At 38.3% G+C, this 27,998-nt stretch overlaps 1 protein-coding gene across 1 annotated transcript in view; it reads left to right on the top strand.

The window, feature by feature from the left end:
• The window catches only part of PTPRQ (protein tyrosine phosphatase receptor type Q), a gene marked incomplete at both ends in the record, with an annotated part of 121,039 nt that overhangs the window by 28,092 nt on the left and 64,949 nt on the right, over positions 1-27,998 (top strand). Inside the window, 11 exons of the mRNA XM_081330626.1 lie at positions 734-933; positions 1,942-2,176; positions 5,523-5,651; positions 7,755-7,901; positions 9,630-9,802; positions 9,924-10,131; positions 11,218-11,343; positions 11,442-11,621; positions 13,794-13,901; positions 15,176-15,457; positions 19,930-20,112. Coding sequence (XP_081186752.1) covers positions 734-933; positions 1,942-2,176; positions 5,523-5,651; positions 7,755-7,901; positions 9,630-9,802; positions 9,924-10,131; positions 11,218-11,343; positions 11,442-11,621; positions 13,794-13,901; positions 15,176-15,457; positions 19,930-20,112 — 1,971 coding nt within the window. The remainder of the gene's footprint in view (positions 1-733; positions 934-1,941; positions 2,177-5,522; positions 5,652-7,754; positions 7,902-9,629; positions 9,803-9,923; positions 10,132-11,217; positions 11,344-11,441; positions 11,622-13,793; positions 13,902-15,175; positions 15,458-19,929; positions 20,113-27,998) is intronic.

Consider the following 27,998-nt stretch of genomic DNA (forward strand, 5'->3'; position numbering starts at 1 on the left):
ATCATCTTGTCAGAAAAGTGAGATATGCTTGGATCAGCCAAATTGTGCTGAATCGCATGTTATTATGAGAACATTATTTTTGTTTTTAAATTAAATGTTAAGTTTATTATGTGTACTACATGTGGATAGAAACTTGTAGTATTACATAAATTCAGTCAAATACATTTACAGGTCAACCCTTTTAATTTAGACACTGTTGAAAACTTAATACAATTTAATAATACAATGCTAAATTTATCTTCAGATTTAAGCTTATTCTGTAAACTTAGATTTTGTTATTTGTTAACATTTAAGTATGACGAATTCACTGAAATGACAAACTTTCAACAAATATGCCTGAAGAATTTGCATAAAATTTGACAGTTTAACAGCTAATTAAAAAAACACAAACATCATTGTTTACATTCAAATAGTTATATATATCCAATAATTCCCTAAATATTGTTTCTATTCTACCTCTAAAATATATAATAATTATATATTACATAGATTGCTGTAGATAAATTTTTTGCAGAATCTAAAAATCCTTTCCAGGGAGTAAGGAGTAGGGAAATCCGTCATTTATGTTTGGCATCCTAGAGTTACAACAGTATATGAGCTCACTTTGCTCTGGGATGTCTTCATGTAATGCAGTGGTAGAAACAGAATACTGTTTATAATGGAGTCTATTTAAAATGAGTCAAATACATTCTTTCTTTTTTTTCTTTTTTTATTTTGCTGCTCCCTTCCCAAGCACCTGGTAAAGTGGTAAATCTCACAGTTGAAGCTTTCAACCACTCAGCTGTAAATCTGATTTGGTTCTTGCCACAACAGCCAAATGGGAAAATAACTAGTTTCAAAATTAGTGTAAAGCACGCAAGAAGTGGAATAATAGTGAAGGATGTCTCTGTTAAAGTGGAAGACCTTTTGTCTGGCAGATTACCAGAATGCAATGTGAGTATGTAAAACATGCCGGTTATAGATAAAAATAAAAGTTGATTCTTCAGGACTGTCCACATTTCAGTTCAAAATTCACAGTAAAAAAATCAGTTAGAGTGATAGCAGCATAAGGGCATAGTGTGAGTGATTAGAGCCATTAGTAAACCGCCCAACCAAAGAATCTCTAAGATTTCCCCCACCCAGCCAGACAGGCAAGACAACAGAATATACACTGACAGCAAACAGCACTCCTTACTAGCACTGATGATGTTACCTAGTTTGGGTAATGAAACATGTGCAAGAAAACAAGCAAGCTCAGAGAGCACCAAGGACCCCTCATTTCAACCCTGAGCTACAAATATTCTCCTTCATTGATTATCAAGTTAAGTTTATCTTACAACTTTTGTATTTTTATCCATCTGCATCAGTGTGTAGTGCATTTTCTTTTTTCTCTCCTTTACAACATATATAAAGGTAAAGGTAAAGGTTCCCCCGCACATGCGTGCTAGTCGTTTCCGACTCTAGGGGCCGGTGCTCATCTCCGTTTCAAAGCCGAAGAGCCAGTGTTTGTCTGAAGACATCTCTGTGGTCATGTGGCCGGCATGACTAGATGCCAAAGGCGCATGGAACGCTGTTACCTTCCCACCGTAGTGGTCCCTATTTTTCTACTTGCATTTTTACATGCTTTCGAACTGCTAGGTTGGCAGAAGCTGGGACGAGTAACAGGTGCTCACTCTGTTACGCAGCACTCGGGATTCGACCCGCCAAACTGCCGACCTTCTGATCGACAAGCTCAGCGTCCTAACCCACTGAGCCACCACGTCCATTAAAAAAAGTTTTCAGTGTTGGCATACTAAAAACACGAAAACAGTTTTTACTCCTATGTGTCATTGGAATAAAATAATAATCTGAAAAGTAATTTACAAATGCTTACAATTCTAAAATTTTAAAACAATTAAAATATCAAAACAATAAAAACATCCACAAAAATAATTGTTTTTATTTCAATGTTTGTCTTTACAGGATAACAGTGAATCATTTTTATGGAGTACTACCACTCCTTCAACTACGTCTAGTAAAACCACTATGTTTATTTCAAGTACAGTTGCTCCCAAGGCAATGAGTTCAGTCTGGAATGAACCTGTCAGTTTTGTCGTGACTAATCTTAGGCCATATACAACTTATCTTTTTGAAGTTTCAGCAGTAACCACTGAAGCAGGTTATATTGACAGTGCAATCGTCAGGACACCAGAATCAGGTACATATTCTTCAGGTAACAAAGTTAAGAATGGAAATCAATATGGAAAGCATTTGCAATTGGCAAAGCTTGAATAAATCCCTTTCAGAATGTATCCTAGGATAATTTATCTTGTCCAAGGCATTGGGTCAGATTAAGTGGGTATGTTGCTTTTCATCCTTGTATAAGGAATGGAGATATGGGTGTCAGTGAGAAATCTGAATGAAAATTGTCGTTGGCTCAGTGTAGGTATTTGCATTTTAATTAATCATTTAAGACATGTGTGAATCATCTGAAGCACATTGAAACAAAAAAATCTTTTTTGCAATAAAAAATTAATTATATTGAAGTTTGCAAATCTGCATGATATACATTATCTTGTAGACCAGGGGTGTCAAACTGCCGGCCCGTTGGCCGGATGCATCATGCCAAAACAGCCCCCACCCCAGCTCCGGCAATGGGGAAAAAGTCACAATACGTCATGACACGTCACATGACGTGGCAACTTTGACACCCCTGCTATAGACCAATGACTAGATTTCTTATCTCCCCTTGAGTCTTTACAGGCAATTTCTCAAGCCCATACATGAAAGGGCGGGGGACATATGAAGTACAAATTAGTATTTGAAATTATCAATGTCAAAAACAGTAAACTAATCAATTAAAGTATAATGAAGAGAATTATAGCAGACTACTTTTCCATGCTGCTTATTACACTTTGATTTCAACAAGCAAACAGTAAGGGAAAGGTAATTTGTAATGAGAATAGTAGTCTGTGTATTCTGTCTTAATTTTAGATCCAATTTCAGATCCAATCTGATTAGGATTTAAACTGTGCTACATTTCCCTAATCTCCATTGTCTTTTCAGTTCATATTGCCCTGTTTCAGAAAGATCCATTTCCTTAAAACCGATGGAAGTATATACTTTACAATGCTACTAAAGCACACATTTTACTCTAGTTTAAGGAAATAGAGCTTTGTTGTTGTTGTTAGTTGCAAAGTCGTGTCTGACCCATTGTGACTCTATGGACAATGTTCTTCCAGGCCTTCTTTTCCTCTACCATCTTCTGGAGTCCATTTAAGCTCATGCCTACTGCTTCAGTGACTCCATCCAGCCACCTCATTCTCTGTCATCCCATTCTTCTCTTGCCCTCAATCTTTTCCAGCATTAGGCTCTTCTGTTTCCCGCCCCCCATAACTGAAGAAAAATAATAATGAAATCTTTTGTAAATTTGAGACAAGTTAGGATATTTTTACAACTAAGTAACCAATTTTACCTTTCATCTATTCAAGTCAAAATGCTTAGTAACCAAATCACAGTAAAAAACAAAGCAACTATATGTTAAATAAGTGAGCACTTACAATTTTTATATCCAAAATATGCTGTTTGAACCAGCTACTTCACTAAAGATAGCACTGGTCTTGCAAATTAGTTGATAATGTTTCTTGGGTAAGATGTATTTCTTGATAGAACTCCTAGACTTAATTATCCTATTCCAAGGATAACTGTTTTTATAACAATGTACTTGATGCCCTTATATTTGGCAAGATTGATAAAGAATGATAAATAATCTTTAGAAAGCAGAGATCAGGCTTTGCATGGATAAGATTTATTTCTATCCATTAGCAGCTGTTCTCATTTTGGCAGCTAGTATAATACAAAATATTTGTTCTTTTTATGACCACCAGTGCCTTTAAATAATGTCATGTTTGACCTAATCTTCATTACAGTTCGAGCAGCTGAAGCATTTTGTCAGCTGTGTAGAAATAGCAATAGGTTAGCGATATCACTAACAAAGTTAAAAGTCGAAGCAAATATTCATGGCAGTTTAAATGCATAACCAAGATTATTTTTAGAAAGTGATGTCTAAAGTTTGGCTTTCAGTTGTTTTTGAGGCTTCTAATAATGTATTTTATACTTAAATGTTTATTGGCCATTAAAAAATAGGAAGATAGTGTAATTGTATCTGCCTTATTTCAACAGAGTGCCTAAACTTTGACTTGATGTATTTGAGAGAAAATACTAATATTAAGAATGAAACAGGGATGCACATACAAATTATGGACAAACCTACAAAAGTTTTTTATTTAGAATAAAGTAAAATAACCTCTGCCTTATTATTAAACATATTTGATTATATTAAATTGAGTTTTTTAAAAAAGTCACGATGTGCTATCAAGTCATTTTTGAAACTTAGTGACCACATCTATAAATTTTTCTCCAAGAGAAAAATAATTTAATTTGTATGCCGTCCAACTCCTAGCATCAGTAGGCAGCTCACAACAAACAAATTACAATAAGATATAAAAGACTGTGCAACACATAGAATGAAACAAGGGATCTCAATCTCCTTTGCTAAAAGCCTGGGTGAAGAATCAGGTCTCCATGATTCTTATCAATAACAGCATCTGGATCCCAGAATCAAACAGTACTATAGAGAAGCTGTGCTTCCAGGAGATAGGCTTAAGATACAGAAGGATCTTGACAGACTTGAACATTGGACGCTATCTAACAAAATGAAATTCAGTGGTGAAAAAAGTAAACTTCTACATTTAGACAAGAAAAACCAAATGCACAGGTACAGTATAGGTGGTACCTTGCTCAATAGTAGTAACTGTGAGAGTTACTATTATTATTATTATTGTTGTTGTTGTTGTTCCAGTGTCCCAATAGATGACAATGCTTAATCAAAGGAACCTGGAGTGTCTCAGTTCTGTAAAATCAAATTGACTGGGCAGATACACTGGGAAAGAAGCAGCTCCTCAAATAAGCAGATCCTATGCCATACAAGGCTTTGTAGGTCACAACCCAAACCTTGATGGGCACCTAGAGACAAACTGGCAACCTGTGCATACCACGGCATGTCCATACTACTTGCAATGGGCTTAGTTTTCCATTGCTGCTTTCCCTGGAACCTCTTTAGGCCTGTCCAAATCCATATTTAGGGAATTGGGGGAAGGTTAGGGAATGGAAATCCAAGAATGGGCATCTGGGCATCTGGAAGTAGAATGATTGATCCAGCCCATTGCCTTTTTCATCTTACTGCCACAGTAAAGTATTTTGTCAAAAAACCAAGTCTTTTTTCATACCCATAAAAGCTCAGAAATTGTTTTCTTTATATCAATTCCTTAACTAGGTGCACAAAAAACTGCCATTTTATATGTTGGCATATTATGAATGCTCATTTTAATTTGAGTTCCACTGAGTACTATATCTCTTGATGAGGATTGGCCACTGCATTGATTTTCTGGTAGTTTTATTATCAGGATGAATTTTAAAAATAATTGCAGTAATGAAATGAAACTTGGAGGATACAATTCAGATTTTATGAAATAAGTATTCCTATATGTTTTTTTAAAATTTAGTTCCAGAAGATCCTCCTCAAAATCTTGTCATGGGAAATGTTACAGGAAAATCTTTCTCAATTTCATGGGAGCCACCAAACATTGTTACTGGAAAGTTTACTTACAAAGTGGAATTATATGGACAAACTGGTAAATCAGTTAATTTGATTTTCTATTATTTTATTCACATGTTTCATGATCTACTGTGTTTAGTCATTAATTGGTTCATAAAACTAACTATTAGAGCTATACAATGGTTGGAGAAACAAATTAGGGATTAGGAATTTAATTTGTATTAGTGAATGATAAACTCAGACAACACGTTTGTTGAATAAGCACTGTTGAATTGTATTAAAAAAGATCAACAAAAACTAATAAAAAAATCTGCAAGACTTAGCTACAACAATGGAAATGGAAAAGGCACCCTATTCTTTAAGTTTTCAAAATATACCTGAGGATAAGGAAGATTTTTAAAAACAGATTATAAAGCTGTTAGGGGAAATGCTAGAAATTGGGAGAGAAAAAAATGAAAAGAGAAGCTGAGGAAGAAAGAAAGTGGGAGTTGCTTAATGAATACAACTGGGCAGAATTTCCCCTCAAAAATACCTTACCGTATTTTCCGGCGTATAAGACGACTGGGCGTATAAGATGACCCCCAACTTTTGAGAAGATTTTCATGGGTTAAAAAGTCATCTTATACACCGGAAAATACGGTACTTAAATTGTTCTTCCCATTCCATGCAATATTCACAAACAAGAAGAATTTTTTGGGCGATTTAATTACTTTGGCTGGAAAGCCAACTGGCAAAGGAAGAAAGCTAGAGTTAGACTCAAAATACAGAAGTTCTGACATACCAGACAGGGTATTATTTGATCCAATATGGTTTTAATATGGTAAAAAGAATAGATAGCACATAGATATAAATAGATTTTTATAATAAGAAAGATATGATTTATAATTAGAATAGTACCCTTTTTGATATGGGAATTATAAAAACACTAGGATGGCTTGTATAAATGAAATTTCCGGCTACACAAATGTAACTCATTTTGAGAAAATCATAACTGACAAAGATATTTTGAATACTGATGGGAAATTATACTTAAATAAGAGCTCAAAAACAGACATTGATTTAATAAGGAGACTTTAATTGCAAATACAATTTAAATATGGTTAGAAAAGAGGTTATAAACTGATACTGTTATTTGTATAACAGTAGAAAAATATGAAGAGGATGTGTTTACCTAATTTTGTATGCATTAATAGTAGTAAGAACTGTATGTGTTCAATGTTGAGAAAATGAAAACACTATGGGAAGAAGAGAGGACCAGGGGGAAAAAACACTATTGTGTAGTGTTGAACAGATTTATATTGAAGAAGTTAAGATGCAACATTGAGTAACAAATGTCCCTGGACATCACGTTGATTACTAAACGCTTATGATTTGTAATAGAAAATGAATAAAATATTTATTAAAAAAATAAAAATCCCTGGTTCCATGCAATCCTCAGGCCTAGTCACATAACCAGCTCTTAAGGGCCTTTTGGAATATCAAAAGGACTGGGCTGATGTAGGTGGGGAAAGGCAATCCCTCAAACAGCCCAGTCCCATCCCATGAAGGACTTATTGTGTTAATCTTCCAGGCAATGATAATCACCAGATGAGTCCTATGTATTGGTATATGCTACCCATTGTGACTTTGATCAATCAATGTGCTCATTTAACATTTTTAGTAAGGTAAAGAAACTATAGATTAGGTTACTATTTTAATCATACATTAAGCATACATGCACTATGCCCTGTTAACTGAAAGGGTAATATTGTTCCATTTTGCCAGTATACCAAAATTGCAGGTAAAACCCAGATTTACCCTAAACCTGCTTGCTCTAGTCAGCACATGGTCAGATCTTTAATCTAGTAATTATCCTGCAAGCCAACATAGTATTGTCAGTTAAATTATATGCAGAGTATTGACATAATTAATTATGGAGTAACATTTAATTGAGTATTAAATACCTGGAAGTATAGGCATTTTCCAAACCTTGGATTAAACTAATAGGATACATCTTTTGTCTTTCATCTTTTTACCAAGTGTCATAAAAATATTCATTCACATGAAGCTGACATACCTGATCAGTTTATAATACTTGCCTGTTTCAGTTTTCTTTAACATAATCAGGATAAAAATTCTTTTAAAATAATTTCAAAGAGCTTAACTATCTGTTTTTGGTATTTTTAAATGATTATTTCAGTTCGCATTTTGGATAACAGCACAAAAGACCTCAAATTTACATTTAATAATCTAATACCGTTTACATTATATGATGTGTTTGTTGCTGCTGAAACAAGTGCTGGAGTGGGCCCAAAGTCAAATATAACAATTTTCACACCTGCAGGAGGTAAGTTGTATATGTCATAGAAATATATAATTTTAATACATTGTATTCATATTTTAAAAGGGACGCAGTGGCTCAGTGGGTTAGGACGCTGAGCTTGTCGATCAGAAGGTCGGCAGTTTGGCGGGTCGAATCCCGAGTGTCGCGTAACAGAGTGAGTGCCTGTTACTCGTCCCAGCTTCTGCCAACCTAGCAGTCCGAAAGCACGTAAAAATGCAAGTAGAAAAATAGGGACCACTACGGTGGGAAGGTAACAGCGTTCCTTGCCCCTTTGGCATCTAGTCATGCTGGCCACATGACCACGGAGACGTCCTCAGACAAGTGCTGGCTCTTCGGCTTTGAAACGGAGATGAGCACTGGCCCCTAGAGTTGGAAACGACTAGCACGCATGTGCGGGGGAACCTTTACCTTTACCTTTTACCTATTCATATTTTAATATGGACAGATAATCTGGGCAAATGCAGCCCATGGAAGATGTGGGTGTGAATTTATCTGCAGCTCTAAATGTTGAGTAACATTGGATCATTTGCTTGCTTCCGAGAACAATGAAATAAATGATAATGGTATAAATAAGAATGAGTCTTCCATTAGTTCCTTGGCATTCCTTAGCAGTTGAAATTGTATGTAAAATTTAGCAGGTTCTCTGATAATATTTAAAAGTCAGACTGGATTGTTGTTGTTGTTGTTGTTGTTGTCTGGTACTGATAAAAAGTTAACAGTTCAATCCTAAACAAGGATCTAAGAGCTGTTAAAGTAATATCTGAGTATATAGGCAGTTCTGAGAAAGTTGTTGGTTTTTTTTGCAAAGTCAGAATATTCAGATTTATTATATAAGATTTAATCTTCAATTCACAGTCTGGGACTGGTAAAAACTTAACATTTCAAGTCCTAACCAAGGACCTTAGAGCTGTTAAGGTTGTTGTTGTTGTTATCTGTTAAGGATTATTATTGTTGTTTTGTTGTTGAAAGATGAATTAAACAGTCCTCGTTTATTCGGTCCCAATGGTTAGGACAGCACAACCATTTGGCCACTAGATGGCAGTAAGTGATTACAACAAAAGTTTGTTTAGTAAAGAAGCTTGATTACCTTACAGATTCTTTTAACTGAAATCAGTTCAATTTTCATATGATAGATTAATGTGTAAAATTTTCACTTCAAAAGCAAGATGTGTATTAATTGTTTCTAGGCTGTTCTTTCCATGCACTTTCCCCCCACTCCTAGTTCTTTTACAATAAATGGAAAGTAATCATGAAGACAGTCTCTGCTATCCAACCTCCAGAGGATATATCTCAACTGCAAAATTATACCTACAGGTGCATAGCTAAAGTGCTGTCAAGAGCAATTCTCACTGGGAGATGGCTGTAGGGTGATGTGGCATTTCACTCAATATTCCTTGGGCAAAATGATGAGAATGGATGAGGTCCACAGACTGGAAGTTCATCAGCCCCTTAAATAGATTAAAACCCAAGAATGATGGGAATAGTCATTAGTAGATTAGCAACACCTGGTTAGGCTTGGAAGCTAAACTTGGAGAATGTCAGCACTGTAGGCTAGAAGAAGACAATAGTAAATTCCTATAGTGCTGTTGCCAACACTGTAGACATTTGCTGTGTCCATCAGAATTATGTAGCTTCAGATAAATGTTTCTTTTATAGATACTATTAATTTTAAGATTAAACATTTTCTAATGCTTGCTGTTCGGTAATTTTACTATATACATTACATTTCAGTTCCAGGACCTGTATTTGATTTGCATGTAGTAGAGGAAGCAGCGACCTTTATCAGAATTGCTTGGAAAAAACCACAGCAATCAAATGGAATCATCACTCAGTACCGAGTTAAAGTTTCACATGAGGAAGCAGAGGAGATCCTTGAAGATACAATTCTAACAAAGAAAATTAAGGTACTTTAATCCCAATTCATGCTTACCTAAATTTAATATTTTCACATTTTCCCTTTGTCTTCATTCCTATCGCTAAAGTTAAAAAATGGAAAGTTATTTCTTTCTTCTCTCTCTACGTTAGCATTTTACTGAATCTGGGGATACAGATATGATAAAAGAATATGCATTATCTTCTTCATTGAATAAAATAAAAACAGTGACCAGTTTATATGAAGGTTCAGCTGAAATCCTCCCAAGAGTACATGAATTTTCTCCAGTAAAATACACTAGTGTTCCTGTTGATAATTATCTAACTTTCAATGAGGAGGCGGAACTATATTTAAATTCTGGTAAGTAGGAAAAAAAGTTGTTTTCTATAGCTACTTCATTGTTTGGACCATGGCTATTACGTGAATTATCTTTAGCAAAGAGTTCAGTCATCTTGTTAGTGGGCATTTACTGATGTCACATTCTGCAAATGGAGAAATACCACACAAGCAGAGCTTAGTAGCCCCTTGTCACCCAGTTGACCTCTCTCCCAGAGAAAGAAGATGCCAAACTCATTGCACAAGCTGCATAGACAATCAGTTATTACAGTTGCCAAAGCAGGTGTGATTGGAAGAGATTAACATATCTCCATGTCCCGTGCAGACCTTTAATTTTTCCCCCCAATAGTTTTTGACAAATAGGCTTCCAAATGTCACTGAAGGTAAATAGGTCAAAAAGTTACAGCTCAGCAACATGGGGCAACCAACAGGTGGAGGTGACCCTTTGACACAGTGATGCCATTAGTATATTCACTTACATAACATTATCAAAGGAGCGTTTTTGTTACTAAATGCGGATATTTATGATCCGTTAAATGAAGCCTGGCTGACAGATTTAAAAATGTTCTGAAATTTTAAAAGGGAGTCATTAAATGAAACAGAACGATGATTCTGGTGTTATTTTCATTACTTTGAATGTCAGTGGTAAATAAAATCATTGCTGGAAAGTTATCTTCATGATTCTTAGCTATTATTTTTGTTTTACATTGACTGTTCAAAAACGTATTTTTCATTTCCAATATCTAAGATTACCTTTCTTTTTTGCAATGATGCAAACATGCTTCAGAAATGAAAGCAATCTATTTTTGTAAAAATATGCAAGTTTATTTTGGAATAACATTCATTGAATCCAGTACAATTTCTTCTTCATTAAACATGCATAGAAACAACATTCCTGTTTTTTATTCTTTCCTGTGCAATGAATATCATCATGCTGATCAATTTTGCAGTTATTTTGATACTGACCATTTAACGTAAACATGCAAAAACTGCAATCTTATACCATTTTTGTAGAAATAATCTCTCTTGGACTAGTCCTAAATTAGAAATGTGTATGACTGATTTTACTTTTTTAAAAATATGAAACATTTGATACCATCAATCTTTCAGTTGAGCAGCTGTCATATCGTGTAAATGGACTCCAGCCTTTCACTAAATATGCAATTGCTGTGTCTGCTTTTACCATCATTGGAGAAGGACCACCAGCTATTCTCATTTCTAAGACAAGTGAACAAGGTAAATTTTTTATAACAGAAATATTATCATGTTGGCACTATTTAGTTTCTTTCAGTTTTTCTAAATCTAAATTTCTAAATGAATTATTCTTTTTGTAGTTCCAAGTTCTGTGGAAAATATAAATTATAAAAATATTAGTTCATCTTCAATTTTGCTCTTTTGGGATAAACCATTAAATCCCAATGGAAAAATTACACATTACACAGTTTATGCCATGGAAGTGGATACCAACAGTGCTTTTCAACTGACTACATCAGAAAAACACATATTGATTACAGGTGGGATGGTTTTTATATATATAAATAAAGAGAGAGAGAGAGAGAGAGAGAGAGAGAGAGAGAGAGAGAGAGAGAGAGGGAAGGAAGAAGGGAAGAAGGGAAGAAGTGAGAGTGAGTGAATGAATGTTGAGAAATATCAGTTAAAATAGAATTCTATAGAAGTTGCTTATGTCAAGTTGTGGCATGATTGTACTTTACCTTAAATATATATTCTTTTTCTCTCTGTTTGCATATTTTTCCACATTCCACAACTGTAATACATGGCTAAAAAGAATTTAATCAAGTAAAATCATAGTGAACATTCATTATTATCATTATATTATTATTGCTCCTCTTCACAAATTAAAAAAAACATGAATGCAAATCAAAAAAAGTATGAAAATTAAAAAAATTAACAAGCTAACATGTATAGGGAGAAAGAAGAAAAAGAAAATGATAGAATGCTTTGTATATGCCACATTATTATAAGGATTACAGACTAAAAGAAGTGCCACTTCAAAGGCTAAGAGTTGACAATTTTTGTTAAGCCACACTTTAGCATCTGGTAGTTCCAATATTGACAGAGCCAAATTTAGATAAATGGAGCCAAATAGATAAATTCCAGATATATGTAATATGATTTAATTGCCCATCACTGAATCTTACTTCAATGAAATAAGAATATACAACAAAGAAGGAGCTATAGGTGCAAATAATTCTCCTCATTCCTCCAAAAAGTAGTTCCAGTCAGTATTGATGGCAGGAGAGGATAACAGCTCCAAGCCTGTCCCGTGGGTTATGGGTTTTCTCAGGGCTCATTACTCTTTCCATTCTTTTTAACATCTACAGTATACGAAACTTCTGGGTGCGATAATTCAATGGCAATAGAGGTACCATCAAGGTGCTGATGATACTTAATTATATATCTTGGCCCAAGTATGGCCATTGTATACTGAGGAGGTTCTGTTTAAGGCTATGGGTCCTTGGATTGAGAAGAACAGGCTTCAGTTCAATCTGAGCAAGAGAGAGTGGATCCTGGATTTGGTAATTGGGTAATCTTTCCATCTTTCTGGATGTAATTCTACTGTCCCAGCCATAACCAGAGTAGAATTTGTGGATCCTTATGGCTTTTATTCAAAGAGCAGGTGATAGCCATGGCCAGGAGGGCTTTTGCCCAAATCTTTGTTGGGTAACAATTGAGCCCTTTCCTGGACCAGACATTTTTTAGTCATTATGCTTTTTTTATTCTTTTAAATATATTTTATTTATTACATCTTGTTATTATATTGGGTTTTTTATTGTGTTAGCTGCCCAGAGTCACTTATATGAGATTAGTAGCTATGTAAACCTAATAAAAATATTACACATTCAAAATAAAGACAATAATCAACTTTTTAAAAATGTGTTGAGAAATCCAGTAAATACAAAAAACATTTGGAGTGTAAGCTAAAATAAAGATTTTGTACATGTGTCAATATAATATTACCAACTAGAAAATATTTAATGTACTTCAGCTTACCGTATATTTGGACTAGTCACATTGTTATACTGACAATACAAATCTAGGTAAAAATCTTTGATAAATAAAAATGCTCACAGTATCATTAGTTTATGTTTGATCCCTACCACTGAACATCCTGAATATCACTAGTTTGTAATATTAAATAGGACAAAGTTCCTAACATCAAAATAAACAAAGTACGACTTAGTTGCAGGAGAAATAAGCCACTTATAAATAAATATATAATAGCATGAGTAGAATATTTTAATTTAAGTTTAAATTAATTTAAGTTTAATAATCCATTTTAATTAACTCATCACTAAACCTAATTTACACATATGAAAGATAAAAAACCAAAAAAGGAAAATGTCAAAATACTGAACTAGCCAATATGAGGTTTTTTAAAAAATTTTGGACCATTAAAAATTAAAATCAAGCCTAAAATATAAAATTAAGAAAGCATTTTAGAGGCATTTGTATGGTTCACAATCACATGCTAAATGTTTCTCCATATAGTACTTTTATATAATATTTAATATTTGTTCTAAAGTCCTTATATTTGCAACCTGCTAGAAGAAGTATCTTGAAAGCAATTTCTCCAATATCTTTTAGAGTAAACAAACAATGTGTAAAAGTGCCCAAATGAAGGCACAGTAAATTTCATTTATAGATTTTGTTCTTCTTTGTGTTAGACTTAAAAAAGTACACAGATTATAAAATGAGGGTAACAGCTTCCACAACTGTTGGAGAAAGTGCACTTTCTGAAGACGATGATATTTTTATAAGAACACTTGAAGATGGTAAGTACATTGTTTTCATATTGATTTTATAATTTCAGTTTGATGAATTATGATTGATTTATCTAGAATGCCCATTAAGCAATAAATTTATACAAATAATAAATAGACATGTAAACCATGTCTGTTTTTTACATATAAATCTGGTCATTTTGGGGGCAGGGGCAGATTCCAACTTCTCTTGCTGTTTAGTATGACTAATTAATGCTTCATATGTCAATTTTAAAAAGGTGTTTTGCAAACAACATTGTAAGCAATTTCTTAAAGTTCTTTAGTCAAAATTCTTTTTCTCTCACTAAGATAAGAGACAGCACTAAATATTATTACCATATTAAAATATATTAACTAGCTTCAGGCTGAACGAGTTAGTTAACTTAGGGAATTTTAATTCTTAACTTTAATTTATAAATGTAGCTGTGGAGTAATCAACTAAATAGCACAGTTTTAACCAGTGCTTTTTTTGTAAAAGAGAAAGGTGCCTGAACTCACACATGTCATACAAACCACCTTGCCTACCCTATAAGGTTCCATCCAAAAAAGGTGCTGGAACTCCATTCTGAGTGTTCTATGACAAAAAAGCCCTGGTTTTAACTGTGAGAGAACAGGTAGAAAGTTACCACTGAAGGCAAATGTGGTATTAGAGTAGGCATCAGCATCAGTGATATGAAGGTCTTTGTAGTGATGAAGTAAGTAGAGGAAATTGACAATGAGGATGAGAATAATGGAATTTCTGCTGTTTTTAATAATTCTGAATTATGGCTTGCAATTTCCACTTATCACAACAGTTCAAAAATTATTGCATTTTGCTGCTGGTAATGGTGAAACTAGAGTATTTTGCATGAAACAAGTAGGAAAGAATGTGATGTGAGTATAGGACACAGATATATAATGTACAAGAGCATATGTATGTGCACTTGTGTGTGCATGTAAATATGCATGTATATTAGTGTGTTTGAGAAAAATGTTTAAGTATGAGCATATGCTGAGATTGGATATACTATACTTCCACGTGTCTAGAGGACAGGTTGTTTAAAGGTTGTACATTTGCATGTCCAAAAGTTGTTTTATATTTGCTCAAATATACACTGACAAATTTGTTAACCAAAGGTTTCATTGGGCAACTAATATGTCTTTTAATTCACAAAAGGTTACCTAATCTTGGTCTATATATTATAAAAATACAAAGAACACAAATTGATAAATTCTGTATTTTAAAATAGTTATGAATGAATGCACCCTAATACTCATTCACTTTTTTTCTGTTTTCTGAATGAAAGAACCCAGTTCACCACCTCAGAATGTTGAGGCATTAGAAGTGACTGCCTCAGAAGTCAACTTAAGGTGGTTACCACCTGAAATGCCTAATGGGATGATAACTCATTATGAAATCATGTGTGATAATGGCAGTATTTTAATAATTAAAAATGCTACAACAACACATCTTATTTTAAATGAGTTGAACCCATACACTTTGTATAACATTTCGGTAAGAGCATTCACTCACCTTGGTCATGGGAATCAGTCATCTGACCCATTATTTGTAAGAACAGCTGAAACTGGTAAGTGGAAATACTAGAATATTCTTTTGTCCCTATGGATACAATTTTAAATATACTGAAAAGCATATTTGAAAGCATGCTAATGCAATTAGATTAATAGGTACCACTTCGGTGGGAAGGTAACAGTGTTTCATGCATTTTTGGAGTATAGCATGCTGGTCACATGACCATGGAAAATGTCTTTGGACAATGCTGGCTCCCTTGGCCAAGAAATGGAGATGAGCACCATGCCCTAGAATCAGACACAACTGGCAGGGAAACCTTTACCTCTTTAAACATAATTAGGTTACAAATTACACATATCTATATTTGAATGTGACATGATGCCATGAAGCATTTCTCAAAATATCTGATGACCATAGCAAAGTATCTTGCTTGATGATCAGAGGTGAGTCCCTTTCAATTAATGTTTTGATTGCATCAGTATCAAACATCAGAATATCAGAAAAGTTCAATCCACGCTATTTTGTGTTCTTACTTGTTTTACAATTTGGTATATTATTAAGAAGTTTTCCAATTATATACCTTATATATGTATAATCCCATTTTTATCATGTTTAGTTTTATATTTTGAATCCTGAAGCCAAAGGCCCAAATGAATAACAAGGCAAGTTAAAGAATAGCAGCCATAACAGAGAAATGCAATTCCTAAATAAAAACTTCCTGACTGTATATTAAAATAAATATGTAGTTCCCATATATTACCTGGGGGAGGTGGGTAAGTAACTAGAGTAGGCAGTGGTGGGATTCAAATATGTGAAAAACAAGTTCTCTATGTTGATGCCATTTCTGGAAGTCCGTTCTGGGCCTGGGCAACAAAAAATTAGGTACCGGTTCTGCCGAACTGGTGCGAGCCGGCTGAATCTCACCATTGGGTGTAGGATTATGTACAAGCATTTTTTTTTCCTTTTTTGATTTTTTCCATTTTTTTGCTAAAAAGCATTTTCTATATGTTTTTTCCTTTCTTTTGACAAAGTATGTATTTTTCTGATAATTATGTTTGCACTTTTTCCCTTTTTGTCACTATTTTAAAAGCAGTAAAATAAATAAATCAGGATTTAATACATGCAATGGAATGTAGATTAGCTGAATTTGAAATTAAAGAAAATTAAAGAACTGAGGAAAAGTGTACCTCTGTTTTTATTTATTAAAGGTAAACCAAATCTTTGATGGTTCATTGCTTGCTAATCCATTGTATAATAATAATAATAATAATAATAATAATAATAATAATAATAATAATAATAATAATAATAATAAGTAGTAGTAGTAGTAGTAGTAGTAGTAGTAGCAGTAGTAGTAGTAGTAGTAGTAGTTGGAAGGGACCTTCGAGGTCTTCTAGTCCAATCACCTGCTCAGGCAGGAAACTATACCACTTCAGACAAATGGTTGTCCAGTCTCTTCTTAAAAACTTCCAGTGTTGGAGCATTCATAACTTCTGGAAGCAGGTTGTTCCACTGATTAATTTCTCTAATTGTCAGGAAATGTCTCCTTAGTTCTAGGTTGTTTCTCTCTTTGATTAGTTTCCCTACATTCCTTCTTGTCCTGCCTTCAGGCGCCTTGGAGAATAGCTTGACTCCCTCTTCCTTGTGGCAGCCCCTGAGATATTGGAACACTGCTGTCATGTCACCCTTAGTCCTTTTCTTCATTAAACTAGATATACCCAATTCCAGCAACCGTTCCTTATGTGTTTTAGCTTCCAGTCCCCTAATCATCTTTGTTGCTTTTCTCTGTACTATGAGTCTCAACATCTTTTTTACACCGTGGTGACCAAAACTGGATACAGTATTCCAAGTGTGGCCTTACCAAGGCATTATAAAGTGGTATTAACACTTCACGTGATCTTGATTCTATGCCTCTGTTAATGCAGCCTAGCACTGTGTTGGCTTTTTTGGCAGTTGCAGCACACTGTTGGCTCATATTTAACTGATTGTCCACTAGGATTCTGAGATCCTTGTCACAGTTACTACTATTGAGCAAGGTACCACCTATAAGTGTACCTGTGCATTTGCTCTTTCTTGCCTCAGTGTAGAACCTTACTTTTTTCACTATTGAATTTCATTTTGTTAGATAGAGCCCAATGTTCAAGTCTGTCAATATCCACAACATTCCTCTGGTCCCCAACTTTATCACCTGATCAAAGAATGCAGTAAGATTTGTCTGGCATGATCTGTTTTGACAAACCCACGTTGGCTTTTGACTATGACTCTATTTGCCTCTAAGTGTTCGCTGATTTGTTGCTTGATTATCTTTTCCAGAATCTTCCCAGATATTGGGGTCAGGCTGATAGGTCTGTAGTTTCCTATATCCATTTTTTTTTTGAAGATGGGAACTACATTAGCTCTTTTCCAGTCCTCTGGTAGTTACCCAGTGCTCCAGGATCATTGAAGGATATAGGTCAGTGCCTCTGAGATCACCTCTGAGATCACAGTGCTTCAGAACCTTGGGGTGTAATCCATCTGGTCCTGGTGATTTGAACTTGTCTAGAGTGGGCAGATGCTCACTTACCATTTCTTGCCTATTTTAATGTGTTTTTAATCTGTTTTTTATGGTACAGTTTTTGATAGTTTGGACTGTTTTTTCCCTTTGTGTAAAGACAGATGCAAAAAACAAGTTAAGTAGTTCTGCTTTCTCTCTATTTCTTGTCACCTTCTTGCCACTTTCTCCCATTAATAGACTAATCATTTCCTTAACTTTTTTCTTGTTTTTTACATGTTGATAGAAGCTTTTTTTTGTTGCTATTTTTGACTTTTGTCACAAGCCTTAGATCATTTTGAGCCTTAGCGTTCCTCATTTCATCTTTGCAGGCATGGGCTATTTGCTGATATTCTGCCTTAGTTATGTGCCCCTCTTTCCACTTTTTATATTTGTCCTTTTTGTCTTTCAATTTAACAAAGAGTTCTTTATGCAGCCATGCTGGTTTGTTTTGAGAGATGTTATTTTTCTACTTCTTTGGTATTGTGCTAGACTAGGCTTTTATAATCTCACTTTTCAAAATTTCCCAAGCTTTTTGAGTTGTTTTCCCCTTGAGGATTCTCATCCATGGAATCGTTCCCAAGCTCGCTCTAAGTTTATTGAAATTAGCTCTCTTAAATTCCAAGACTCTAGTTTGACTATGTTCTATTGCTTGTGCTTGCATAGTGTTGAATTCAAATATTGCATGGTCACTCCCCAACTCAAGGTTCCTGTAGCTTCAATACCTTCTATCATTTCATCTCTGTTAGTGAGAATTAAGTCCATTATGGCTGATCCCCTAGTTCCCTTCTCTACTTTTTGGGAGATAAAGTTGTCTGCTAGGTTTGTCAGGAATCTGTTTGATCTTCCACTTGGTGCACAGTTTGTCTCCCAATTGATGTCAGGGTAAGTCCCCCATTACTATTGTGATGTGCTTCCTACATACCTTAGTTAATTTACTAGCAAAAAGTTCAAAGAGCATGCGGCTCTTTGAGCTGTCTCCTGTGGCTCCCAGCCGCCCGGTGCACACGCACCTCTTCGAACGGGCAGTGGTGCGCGCGCACCTCTCCAAATGGAGAGTGGCACCACCCATTTGGAGAGGTGCGCGTGCACCTCTTCGAATAGGCGGAGGTGCGCGCGCACCTCCCCAAACCTTTGGAGAGGTGCACGCGCACCTCCGCGCGAACGGGCAGCGGCGCCGCTCTTTGGGAAAGCTGCCGTGGCACGTTTGCAGGCTGCCGAAAGCGGCAGCTCTGCAAACGGGCCGCGGCAGCTTTCCCAACAAGCGGTGCCGCTGCCCATTCCAAGAGGTGCGCACGCACCTCTCCGAACGAGTGGAGGTGTGTGCGCACCTCCCCAAACCTTTGGAGAGGTGCACGCGCACCTCCGCACGAACGGGCAGCGGCGCCACTCTTTGGGAAAGCTGTCGCGGCACGTTTGCAGGCTGCCGAAGGTGGTAGCTCTGCAAATGGGCCGTCGCCGTCGCGCAACCGGGAACCGGTTCCATCACACATTTTAAAAAATGGCAACCGCGTGCGTCCGTGCATGCGCAAGAAAAACCGTTTCGCACATGCGCAAAACATTTTTTGCGCATGCTCGTGCATGGACGCATGCACGCGGCTCCCACTTTTTTTTATGTGTGATGGAACCGGTTCCCAGTGGCTCTTTTCCTTTTTCAGGTTGCCGACCCCTGCTCTAGCTGTATGTTCCATTTGTAGGTTTTATCGCACCAGGTTTCTGTAATGTCATCAATATCATATCTGCTTGTGCTTGCATAATGTTGAATTCCAATATTGCATGATCACTGCCCCTCAAGGTTCAGACTATATATTGTTAATATGTATTGTTGCTTTGTATTTAATTGGCTTATGTAATATAATAGCATTTGACGAAAACTCAAAATAACATTTGAGTTTCAGTTACCATTATATCTTCTACATTTTGTATGTAGTACACCTGTAGTACACAATTATTTAAAATTTGGATGTAATATTTTTCTCTGAATTCTTTCATTTCAGTACCTGACTTTCCACCCCAAAATATAACTTACAGGAACATTTCTTCTTCAGCAATAGAGTTATCATACTTTCCTCCATCTGTCCCCAATGGCATTATAAAGACATACACTATATATCTCAGAGTGATTAATGGAAGTGAAGTAAGAGTCATCAACACAACATATCTGTCCCTAAATATTACAGGTAATAACTATTTTGCCTTATTATTTTACATGACAGTAATCTAGCTGTGTTATGATGAGTTTGTATCAAATGCTATGTATGTATTTTTCATTATCAAATTAACAAATATAATCATACACATGACATTAAACGTGTACGTGAATAATTCAAAGTAATTATATGCAATATTTTCTATTGTTTTTCTTCTCTAAAATTAAGCAAACGTGCACTGATATAATCAGTGCTATATTTTATAATGCCAAATTTAATTCCTATATTAAATAGAAGACTCGAACCAAATTTTGACATGAAATCTGAATTTCATGTCAACTTCTGATCATTTTGAACACTTAAGAGAGTTAGTCATAGTTGTGACTTAAAAAAGAATTGAGTAGTATAAATGAGAGTTATTTTTTCATGTATTAATATATTTGATATATGAAATATATACTATATGTCAAATGCTTTAACTGTCCTTTGCATTATAGGATTTTTATTTTGTTTGTTAGTATACCATAGAAGATATCAAATATCTCTGAAAAATGAAAGAATAAAACTCAGGGCAATATTATAAATATATTTTTTCATGTTTTATAGTCTATTTGTTCTTAAAAAACTTAATTTAATTTAAATTTTATAAAATTTCCATATATCTCTGTATATGTTTATATAAATATAAAACTAACTTGTGGGATAAAGATATAAACTTTAGTGCCTAATCTAAATATTAATAGTATTAATAGTATTTTAAATATTAAGTTATTCTAAAATTGTCAGGGCCCACTTCAAAACCTCATCCTAAGAAAGCAGAACTTGTGGAAGCAGTTTCTTCCAAAAGGAACATTTATTAGGAGAAGCTGATAGCAGGCATAATAGACAGGATCTGAGGGTTTCCCGCTCAGATCAATAGGTTAAAGGAGTCCCCAGCAAACCCCACCCCAACAGTTCATCCGGTCAGTTTGAATGGGCCAATCTCCAGACGTTAAGCTCATTGTGGAAAATGCTGATAACGCCGGTCTGTCTCAAGGTTATAGCGGTGTTTGTTTGTCTTCGCACCTTCCCTTCTGCACAGGAGATAAGCCAAATGCCTGGAGGCGCATTCTTTCCTTCCTCCTTTCTAGCTGATATCAAGGGAGGATAGTTCAAAGAGTGTGTATGGAGAGACAGCGAAAGAGTTACATTGTAGCGATAGAGAAAAACAAAGAAGCAACCCACAGTGTTTCCCCCCTCCCTTCCAGGAGTATGACAGAACCCAGAGGAATAGAAAGAATGGAGTTTAGAATCAGTATTAGAAAGAGCCCCTTAGAAATATGGGTTCTGACATCCTGCCCCCCTTAAAAAAAGAGATCCACCAGTGGGGGAAAAAAGAGACAAATACAGACATAGGTTAGTCTGGTTTGTTCGAGTATTCAGTGTGAAATTTCTTAAGCATTTTAGGGGCTTTAATATGACATTTGTGGACCCATTCATTCTGGAAGGATGGAAGGTGTTTCCACCCTACTAGGTATTGAGTGGAGTCATGGTATCTCCTAGAATCTAGGATTTCTTTATTCAAGTTTCAAAATTTTGTTCTCCTTCTACCATAATAGGAGGAGGAGGAGGAGGAGGAGGAGGAGGAGGAGGAGGAGGAGGAGGAGGAGGAGGAGCAACAGCTGGTCTTAATGGTGACTGCTGCTTAAGTTTTAAACGGCTGCAGTGGAAAATTGGATGGATTTGCCTGAGGGATTTTGGGAGTTCTAATTCTACTGTTACCGGGTTTATAATTCTAATAATGGAGAATGGTCCTATGTATTTGGGACCCAGTTTCTTGGAGGGTTGTAATGATTTTAGGTATTTGGTGAATAGGTAGACCTTTTCCCCCACAGTAAAAGGTTTTGGTTCAACTCTCTTTTTATCTGCTTGCGTTTTATATGCTTGCATAGCCTCATCTAAGGCTTTTCTGATGACTGGCCAGGTATTTTTTTATTGTGCAATCCATTCCTTTAATGAAGGGATTGCAGGTTCTGCAGAGGGAAGTTCTGGCATTGGGTTAAAGCTTTGTCCCGTAGCTACTTGGAACAGAGTGTAGCCTGTGCTGCAATGAATGGCGTTGTTGTAGGCAACTTTGGTGAACGGAAGCAGGTCGGTCCAGTTGTTCTGCTGGTAATTAATAAAGCATCTTAAATATTATTCTAGTACTGAGTTCAACCATTCAATCCCACCATTCATTGGTGGATGATGACTAGATGACAGTCCTCAGGTGGTCTCTAACAGACTTAGAAATTCTTTCCAGAACTCTGACGTGAATTGCACCCCTCTATCGGAGGTTACATGTAATCAATATATGTGCTGAGCAAACAGGTTTGCAAGTGTTTTTGCAGTTTGAATCTTTGTGCAGGGAATAAAATGCACTTGTTTGGAAAATAAGTCTGTTACAACCCAGATGACTGTGTTTCCGCTGCTCTCTGGTAGTTCCACTATAAAAGTCCATGGAGATTTCCTTCCAAGGTGCTGAGGAGGTTGCCACCATCTGCAGCAACCCAGGTGACTTCCCTTGTAATCTTTTTGCTGATGCACAAATTGGGCAGCTAGCTACATAGCTTCAAATGTCCTTCTTTATTGATGGCCACCAAAATTGCCTTTTAACTAGGTGTGATGTTTTTACAAAGCCAAAATGGCCTGCAGATTTTGAGTCATGGCATAGTTGCATGAATGCTAGTCTCTGGTAGTCCATCTGTGATGGTGCATAGGTTTTTGTGGCTTAGGAACCATTCATCGGTTTCCAGCACTTTCCTAAACTTGATTCCTGCTTGGCTCGCTAAAGACTTTGGGAGGTTGGCTTGTGCTCGGGTAGTTACTCATGGTGCCAGTTTTTCCCCCGGCATGAGTGACTTGGTTACACTAGCCCAAGTGCTGTTATATTGTGGCATTCTGGATAACACGTCTGCCAGAAAGTTCCCCCCCGGCAGGTGTTTCAATGTGAAATTGAAATGGTGGAAGTGTTGTGACCATCGTGCTTGCTTAGGGGTTAGTTTCCTGGGCGTTTTTAGTGCTTCAAGGTTTTTGTGGCCGGTCCACATTTGGAAAGGAATTTTGTTCCCCTCCAAAAAGTGCCGCCAAGTGAGAAGAGCCCATCACACTTTTCCCAGACTGCCCACCTCTGTTCTGTTTTGGTGACTTTTCTTGATGTGTATGTACAAGGCTATAGTGTCCCCTCGCAGTTTTCTTGCAAAACTACAGTTCCTACAGCTACATTGCTGGCATCTGCCTGAATTACAAAAGGTCTATTGCTGTCGGGATGTCTTAGCACTGGCTCTATGGAAAACAGCTTTTTTTATCTCTCAAATGCGGCTTGGCATTCCACCATCCATGGTCTCAGTGAATATAAGGATATCATCCAGGTAAACGAGTACCCCTTTGTACAGGTGCTCCCTTAGTACATCATTAATCAGCTGCATGAATGCGGCAGTAGCTCCTTGCAGGCCAAAAGGTAGAACCTGAAATTGGTAAAACCCCAAAGGGCAATTGAATTCTGTCTTCCATTCGTCCCCTTCCTTTATTCTGATTTGGTAGTAAGCTTCCCTTAAGTCCAGTTTAGTGAAAATTTTCTCCTTTGAAAGGTGGGATAACATGTTCTTCATGAGGGAGAGAGGATATAGGTTGATATCGCTTATTGCATTTAAAGCCCTATAATCAATGCAGAGGCAAAGATTCCCATCCTTTTTTTCTTGAAACAGTATAGGGGCGGCAGTTTTCGGCTTTGCCAGCTGAATGAAACTCCTTTTTAAATTTTTATCTATGATTTTCTGCATTTCCTCCAATTCTTGCAGGCTCATGGAGTACAACCTAAGCTTGGGGAGTTTTGCACCCGGTCTGATTTCTGTTGCACAGTGTGTGGGCCGATGAGGTGGCAATTCATCAGACCTTTCCTCGCTAAATACTTCAGCCAAATCTCTATACTCCTCTGGTATTTTGGGTAGTTCCTTTTCTCCCCCTACTGTGGCTTTCTCAGCAGGGTTTTCTCCTGGTTGGGGCTGGGTGGGTGCCTTGGGTGACTCCCTTTTTGGGAATCTAAGCTCTGCTGTCCTCCAGTCCACCTGTGGGTTCCATTTGGTCAGCCATACCATGCCCAGAATTATGGGACATTCCATGCCAGGGGTTACCACAAATGTTATAGTTTATATGTGGTCCCCCAGGGTGAGTTGAACTGGTAGCATTGCATCCCCCCTGCTATGGTCCCATCTAATTGACCAAATGAGATTAGTTTCTTCAGCCTCCTCACCAGAATTTCTAAATTCCCCACTAACTTTGGGTTTATGAGGCAGTGGATGCAACCAGAATCAATTAATGCCTTGACTTCTATGGCTTCGGGCATGTCAGGGGCTAACAGTTTTACTGTCCTGGTGAGGGGCACAATGGGGTTCATCCTCGGAGTTGTTGTCAGATGAATGGGACGTTCCTCCGGTGTCAGCCGGAGTTCCCTTTCCTTATGGAGCTGAGGCAGGAAAGTTGACGGCCTCATGCCTTTCATGGCCATCTCCTTCAGCTTCACCAGTGTCTTTATAGGTTTTCCAGCCAGTGCCTGGTTGGGTTTTCCAGTAGGGGTGTGTGAGCGGCATTTGGCAGCGTGGTGCCCCTCTTTCCCACATTTGAAGCATCTGGTGGTTCTCTTAGTGGACAATGACTGCTTTGCTGGTTTGAGGGTCAGCTCCAATGGTGACTTCCCCTACAATCTCCTTCCTCTGCATTGCCTTTTGGCCAGGTTGATCTCAGCTTCCTCAGCTGGGACGTAGCATTCTTGCAGCAGATAAGGATCTCCCCGAGGGAGGCAGGTGTCATAGAGGTCGTAATTCAATCCATCCTTGAAGTGGCTAAGTAGGATGTCCTCAGGTCAATTCAGCTTGCTGGCCAGGGCTCAGAATTCCTGGGTGTATTCCGTCATGGGTCATCTGCCCTGTTTCAGTGTTTTTAATCCATTCCCGGGCCTTCTGGTCAGCTGATGGGTCTTCAAATCAGCATTTGAGGGAAGCCACGAACTTGTTGAAATTCAATAGCTCCGGGACATCTGCATCATGGAGGTCTATGACCCAGTCCGCTTCAATGCCATCCAAGGCTGCCTGTACAATGCGAACCCTGGCTTGGTCACTTGGGATGTCATGACTGTATTCCTCCATGTAGTTTAGTACCTGGGTTAGGAAGAATCCCAGGTGCCATGACTCCCCATGGAACTTCACATCCAGCAGTGGGAACTTCTGGATGGAGCGGTATCTCTTTATCCGCTTGTGTCATCTCCCCTCTCTGTCTGTAGTTGCCGCTCTGTGGAGCATGGTTGCAGCAGCAGTGACAGCAGCAGTTTCAGTGGTCCCCTTGGAGGGATCCGGAACCTCAGGCTTGGCTTCCCCTTTGTTGGTTCTCCCAGTGGACCCCAGGCAGATGGTGCCCCAGTACGATTTGGCTTTCTCCACCTTCATGGAGTCGAGTGCTCTCTTCATCATGTTGATTGCCTATTCCAAAAATCGGCTGGAGGGCATCAGGCAGTCCTCCTCATCTTTGCTAAAATGGAGGGACCTCTCCATCTCCTTCTTCCAGGCTGGCTGATGACTGCCCTGTGTGAGTGTCACCTTTCTGGCCTTCTTCTCCCAGTTTTCCTTCTTCCCAATGCCCATTGACCACCTGAGCTTGTGGTGGCGTTCTGCTGCCATTTCCTCTTCCAAGGAGCTTGAGGAACTGGAGCTGGAGTAATTGCAGGGGTCTGCTCGGCGGGAGGCTTCCCCCCCATTGCAGACTCCTCTCTCTCTATTCCGTTGTCTGACATGATTTGCCAAGTCCTCCGGTAAGGTTCTTCCTTCCAGGCTGACTGTTACTGCAGATCCTGTCTAATGTCAGGACCCACTTCAAAACCTCATCCTAAGAAACAATCAATCAGAATAGAGCTGGAAGGGACCTTCGAGGTCTTCTAGTCCAAACCCCTGCTGAAGCAGGAGACCCTATACAATTTCAGACAAGTATCTGTCCAGTGTCTTCGTAAAAGCTTCTAGTAATGGAGCACCCACAACCTCTGAAGGCAACCTCTTCCACTGGTTAATTGTTCTCACTGTTAGGAAGTTTCTCCTTAATTACAGGTTGCTTCTCTCCTTGATTAGTTTCCATCCATTGTTTCTTGTTACCATTCAGATACAGTTAGCATTTGTGTCAATGTGCCGGTCTGAATCTGACCGATTGCGGTTGAGAACCGCTACGAGGCTTTACCTTGCGGCGATGAGGACAGCAAAGTCTAATTACTTTGCTGCCCTCATTGCATCCGCAGATAATTGCCCGGCCGCCCTGTTTAGGGTGACCCGCTCCCTCCTTAATCAGGAGGTGAGGGAGGAGCCCTTGCAGGGGCGGGCTGAGGAGTTTAGTCATCATCTTGTGGACAAGATCGCTCAGATTCGGGCCGGTTTGGATTCTGACTGGGTGGAGACTGACGGGGAGGAATCGAGCGGTCTTGAGAATGTCATTTGGAATGAATTCAATCCTGTGACCCCGGATGATGTGGACAGGATCATGAGAAGACTGAGTTCCACCACATGTTTATTGGACCCGTGTCCCTCCTGACTGGTGTATGCAGCTCGGGAGGAGACATGAGGCTGGTTCCAGGCAGTAATAACTGCTTCTTTGAGAGAGGGTATCTTCCCCGCCGCCTTGAAGGAGGTGGTGGTGAGGCCCCTTCTCAAGAAACCTGACCTGGACCCGGCTATTTTAAACAACTATCATCCGGTCTCCAACCTTCGCTTTCTAGCGAAGGTTGTTGAGAGCGTGGTAGCGTATCAGCTTCCTTTGTTCCTGTAGGAAACTGATTATCTAGACCCGTACCAATCGGGCTTTAGGCCTGGGTACAGCACGGAGATGGCATTGGTCGTGCTGGTGAATGATCTCTTGCGGGCTCGGGACAGGGGTTGCTCCTTTGTCCTAGTCCTGTTAGATCTCTCAGCAGCTTTCGATACCATTGACCATGGTATCCTACTGCGGCGTCTCAGGGGGTTGGGAGTGGGGGGCACTGTTTTACAGTGGTTCTCCTCCTACCTCCTGGGCCTCTCGCAGTCGGTGTTGACGGGAGGACAGAGGTCCGCCCCGAGGTCTCTCGTTTGTGGAGTTCCTCAGGGGTTGGTTCTCTCTCCCCTCTTGTTCAACATCTACATGAAGCCGCTGGGCAAGCTCATTCGTGGTTTCGGGGTGAGGTATCATCAGTATGCTTATGATACCCAGCTTTTTCTTTCCACCCCGAACCAACCCAGTGATGCCCTCGATGTGATGTCCTGTTGCCTGGAGGCGGTCCGGGTTTGGATGGGGAGAAACAGGCTTCAACTCAATACCCCCCATTGATAGGGCTCGCAACTTGGGCATCCTCCTGGACTCACGGCTCACTTTGGAAGATCATATAGGAGACGTGACCAGGGGGGCTTTTGCCCAGGTCCGCCTGGTGTGCCAGTTGTGGCCCTATCTGGACCAAGGTGGTGGTCAGTTGGGCCTACTTCTGGTATACCTCTCTCCAAGCTGCGCAGCAACGGTTCTACCCAGGCTACTTGACGCCATCTCAGGATTGGCGGTTGAATTTCCAAGACTTATGGTTCTGGGAGACTTTAATCTACCTTCCCTGGGCAGTGCATTGGAGGTGGCCCGAGAGTTCATGGCTTCCATGATGGCCATGGACCTGACCCAAATTACTCAGGACCCGACTCACGAGGGAGGAAACATACCTGATCTTATTTTTTATCTCTGGGCAATGGCTTAATGGACTGGGTGGGGTTACTCCTACATCGCAACCCCTTTCATGGACAGACCATTATCTCCTGCGGTTGGGCCTCCATCACGTCACCCCCCGCTGTCAGGAGGCGGAACCGACCAGATTGTTCTGCCCCAGGCGCCTGATGGACCCAGATAAATTC

Source organism: Vipera berus, assembly GCF_964194415.1.
Source record: "Vipera berus genome assembly, chromosome: 6".
Lineage (NCBI taxonomy): Eukaryota > Metazoa > Chordata > Lepidosauria > Squamata > Viperidae > Vipera > Vipera berus.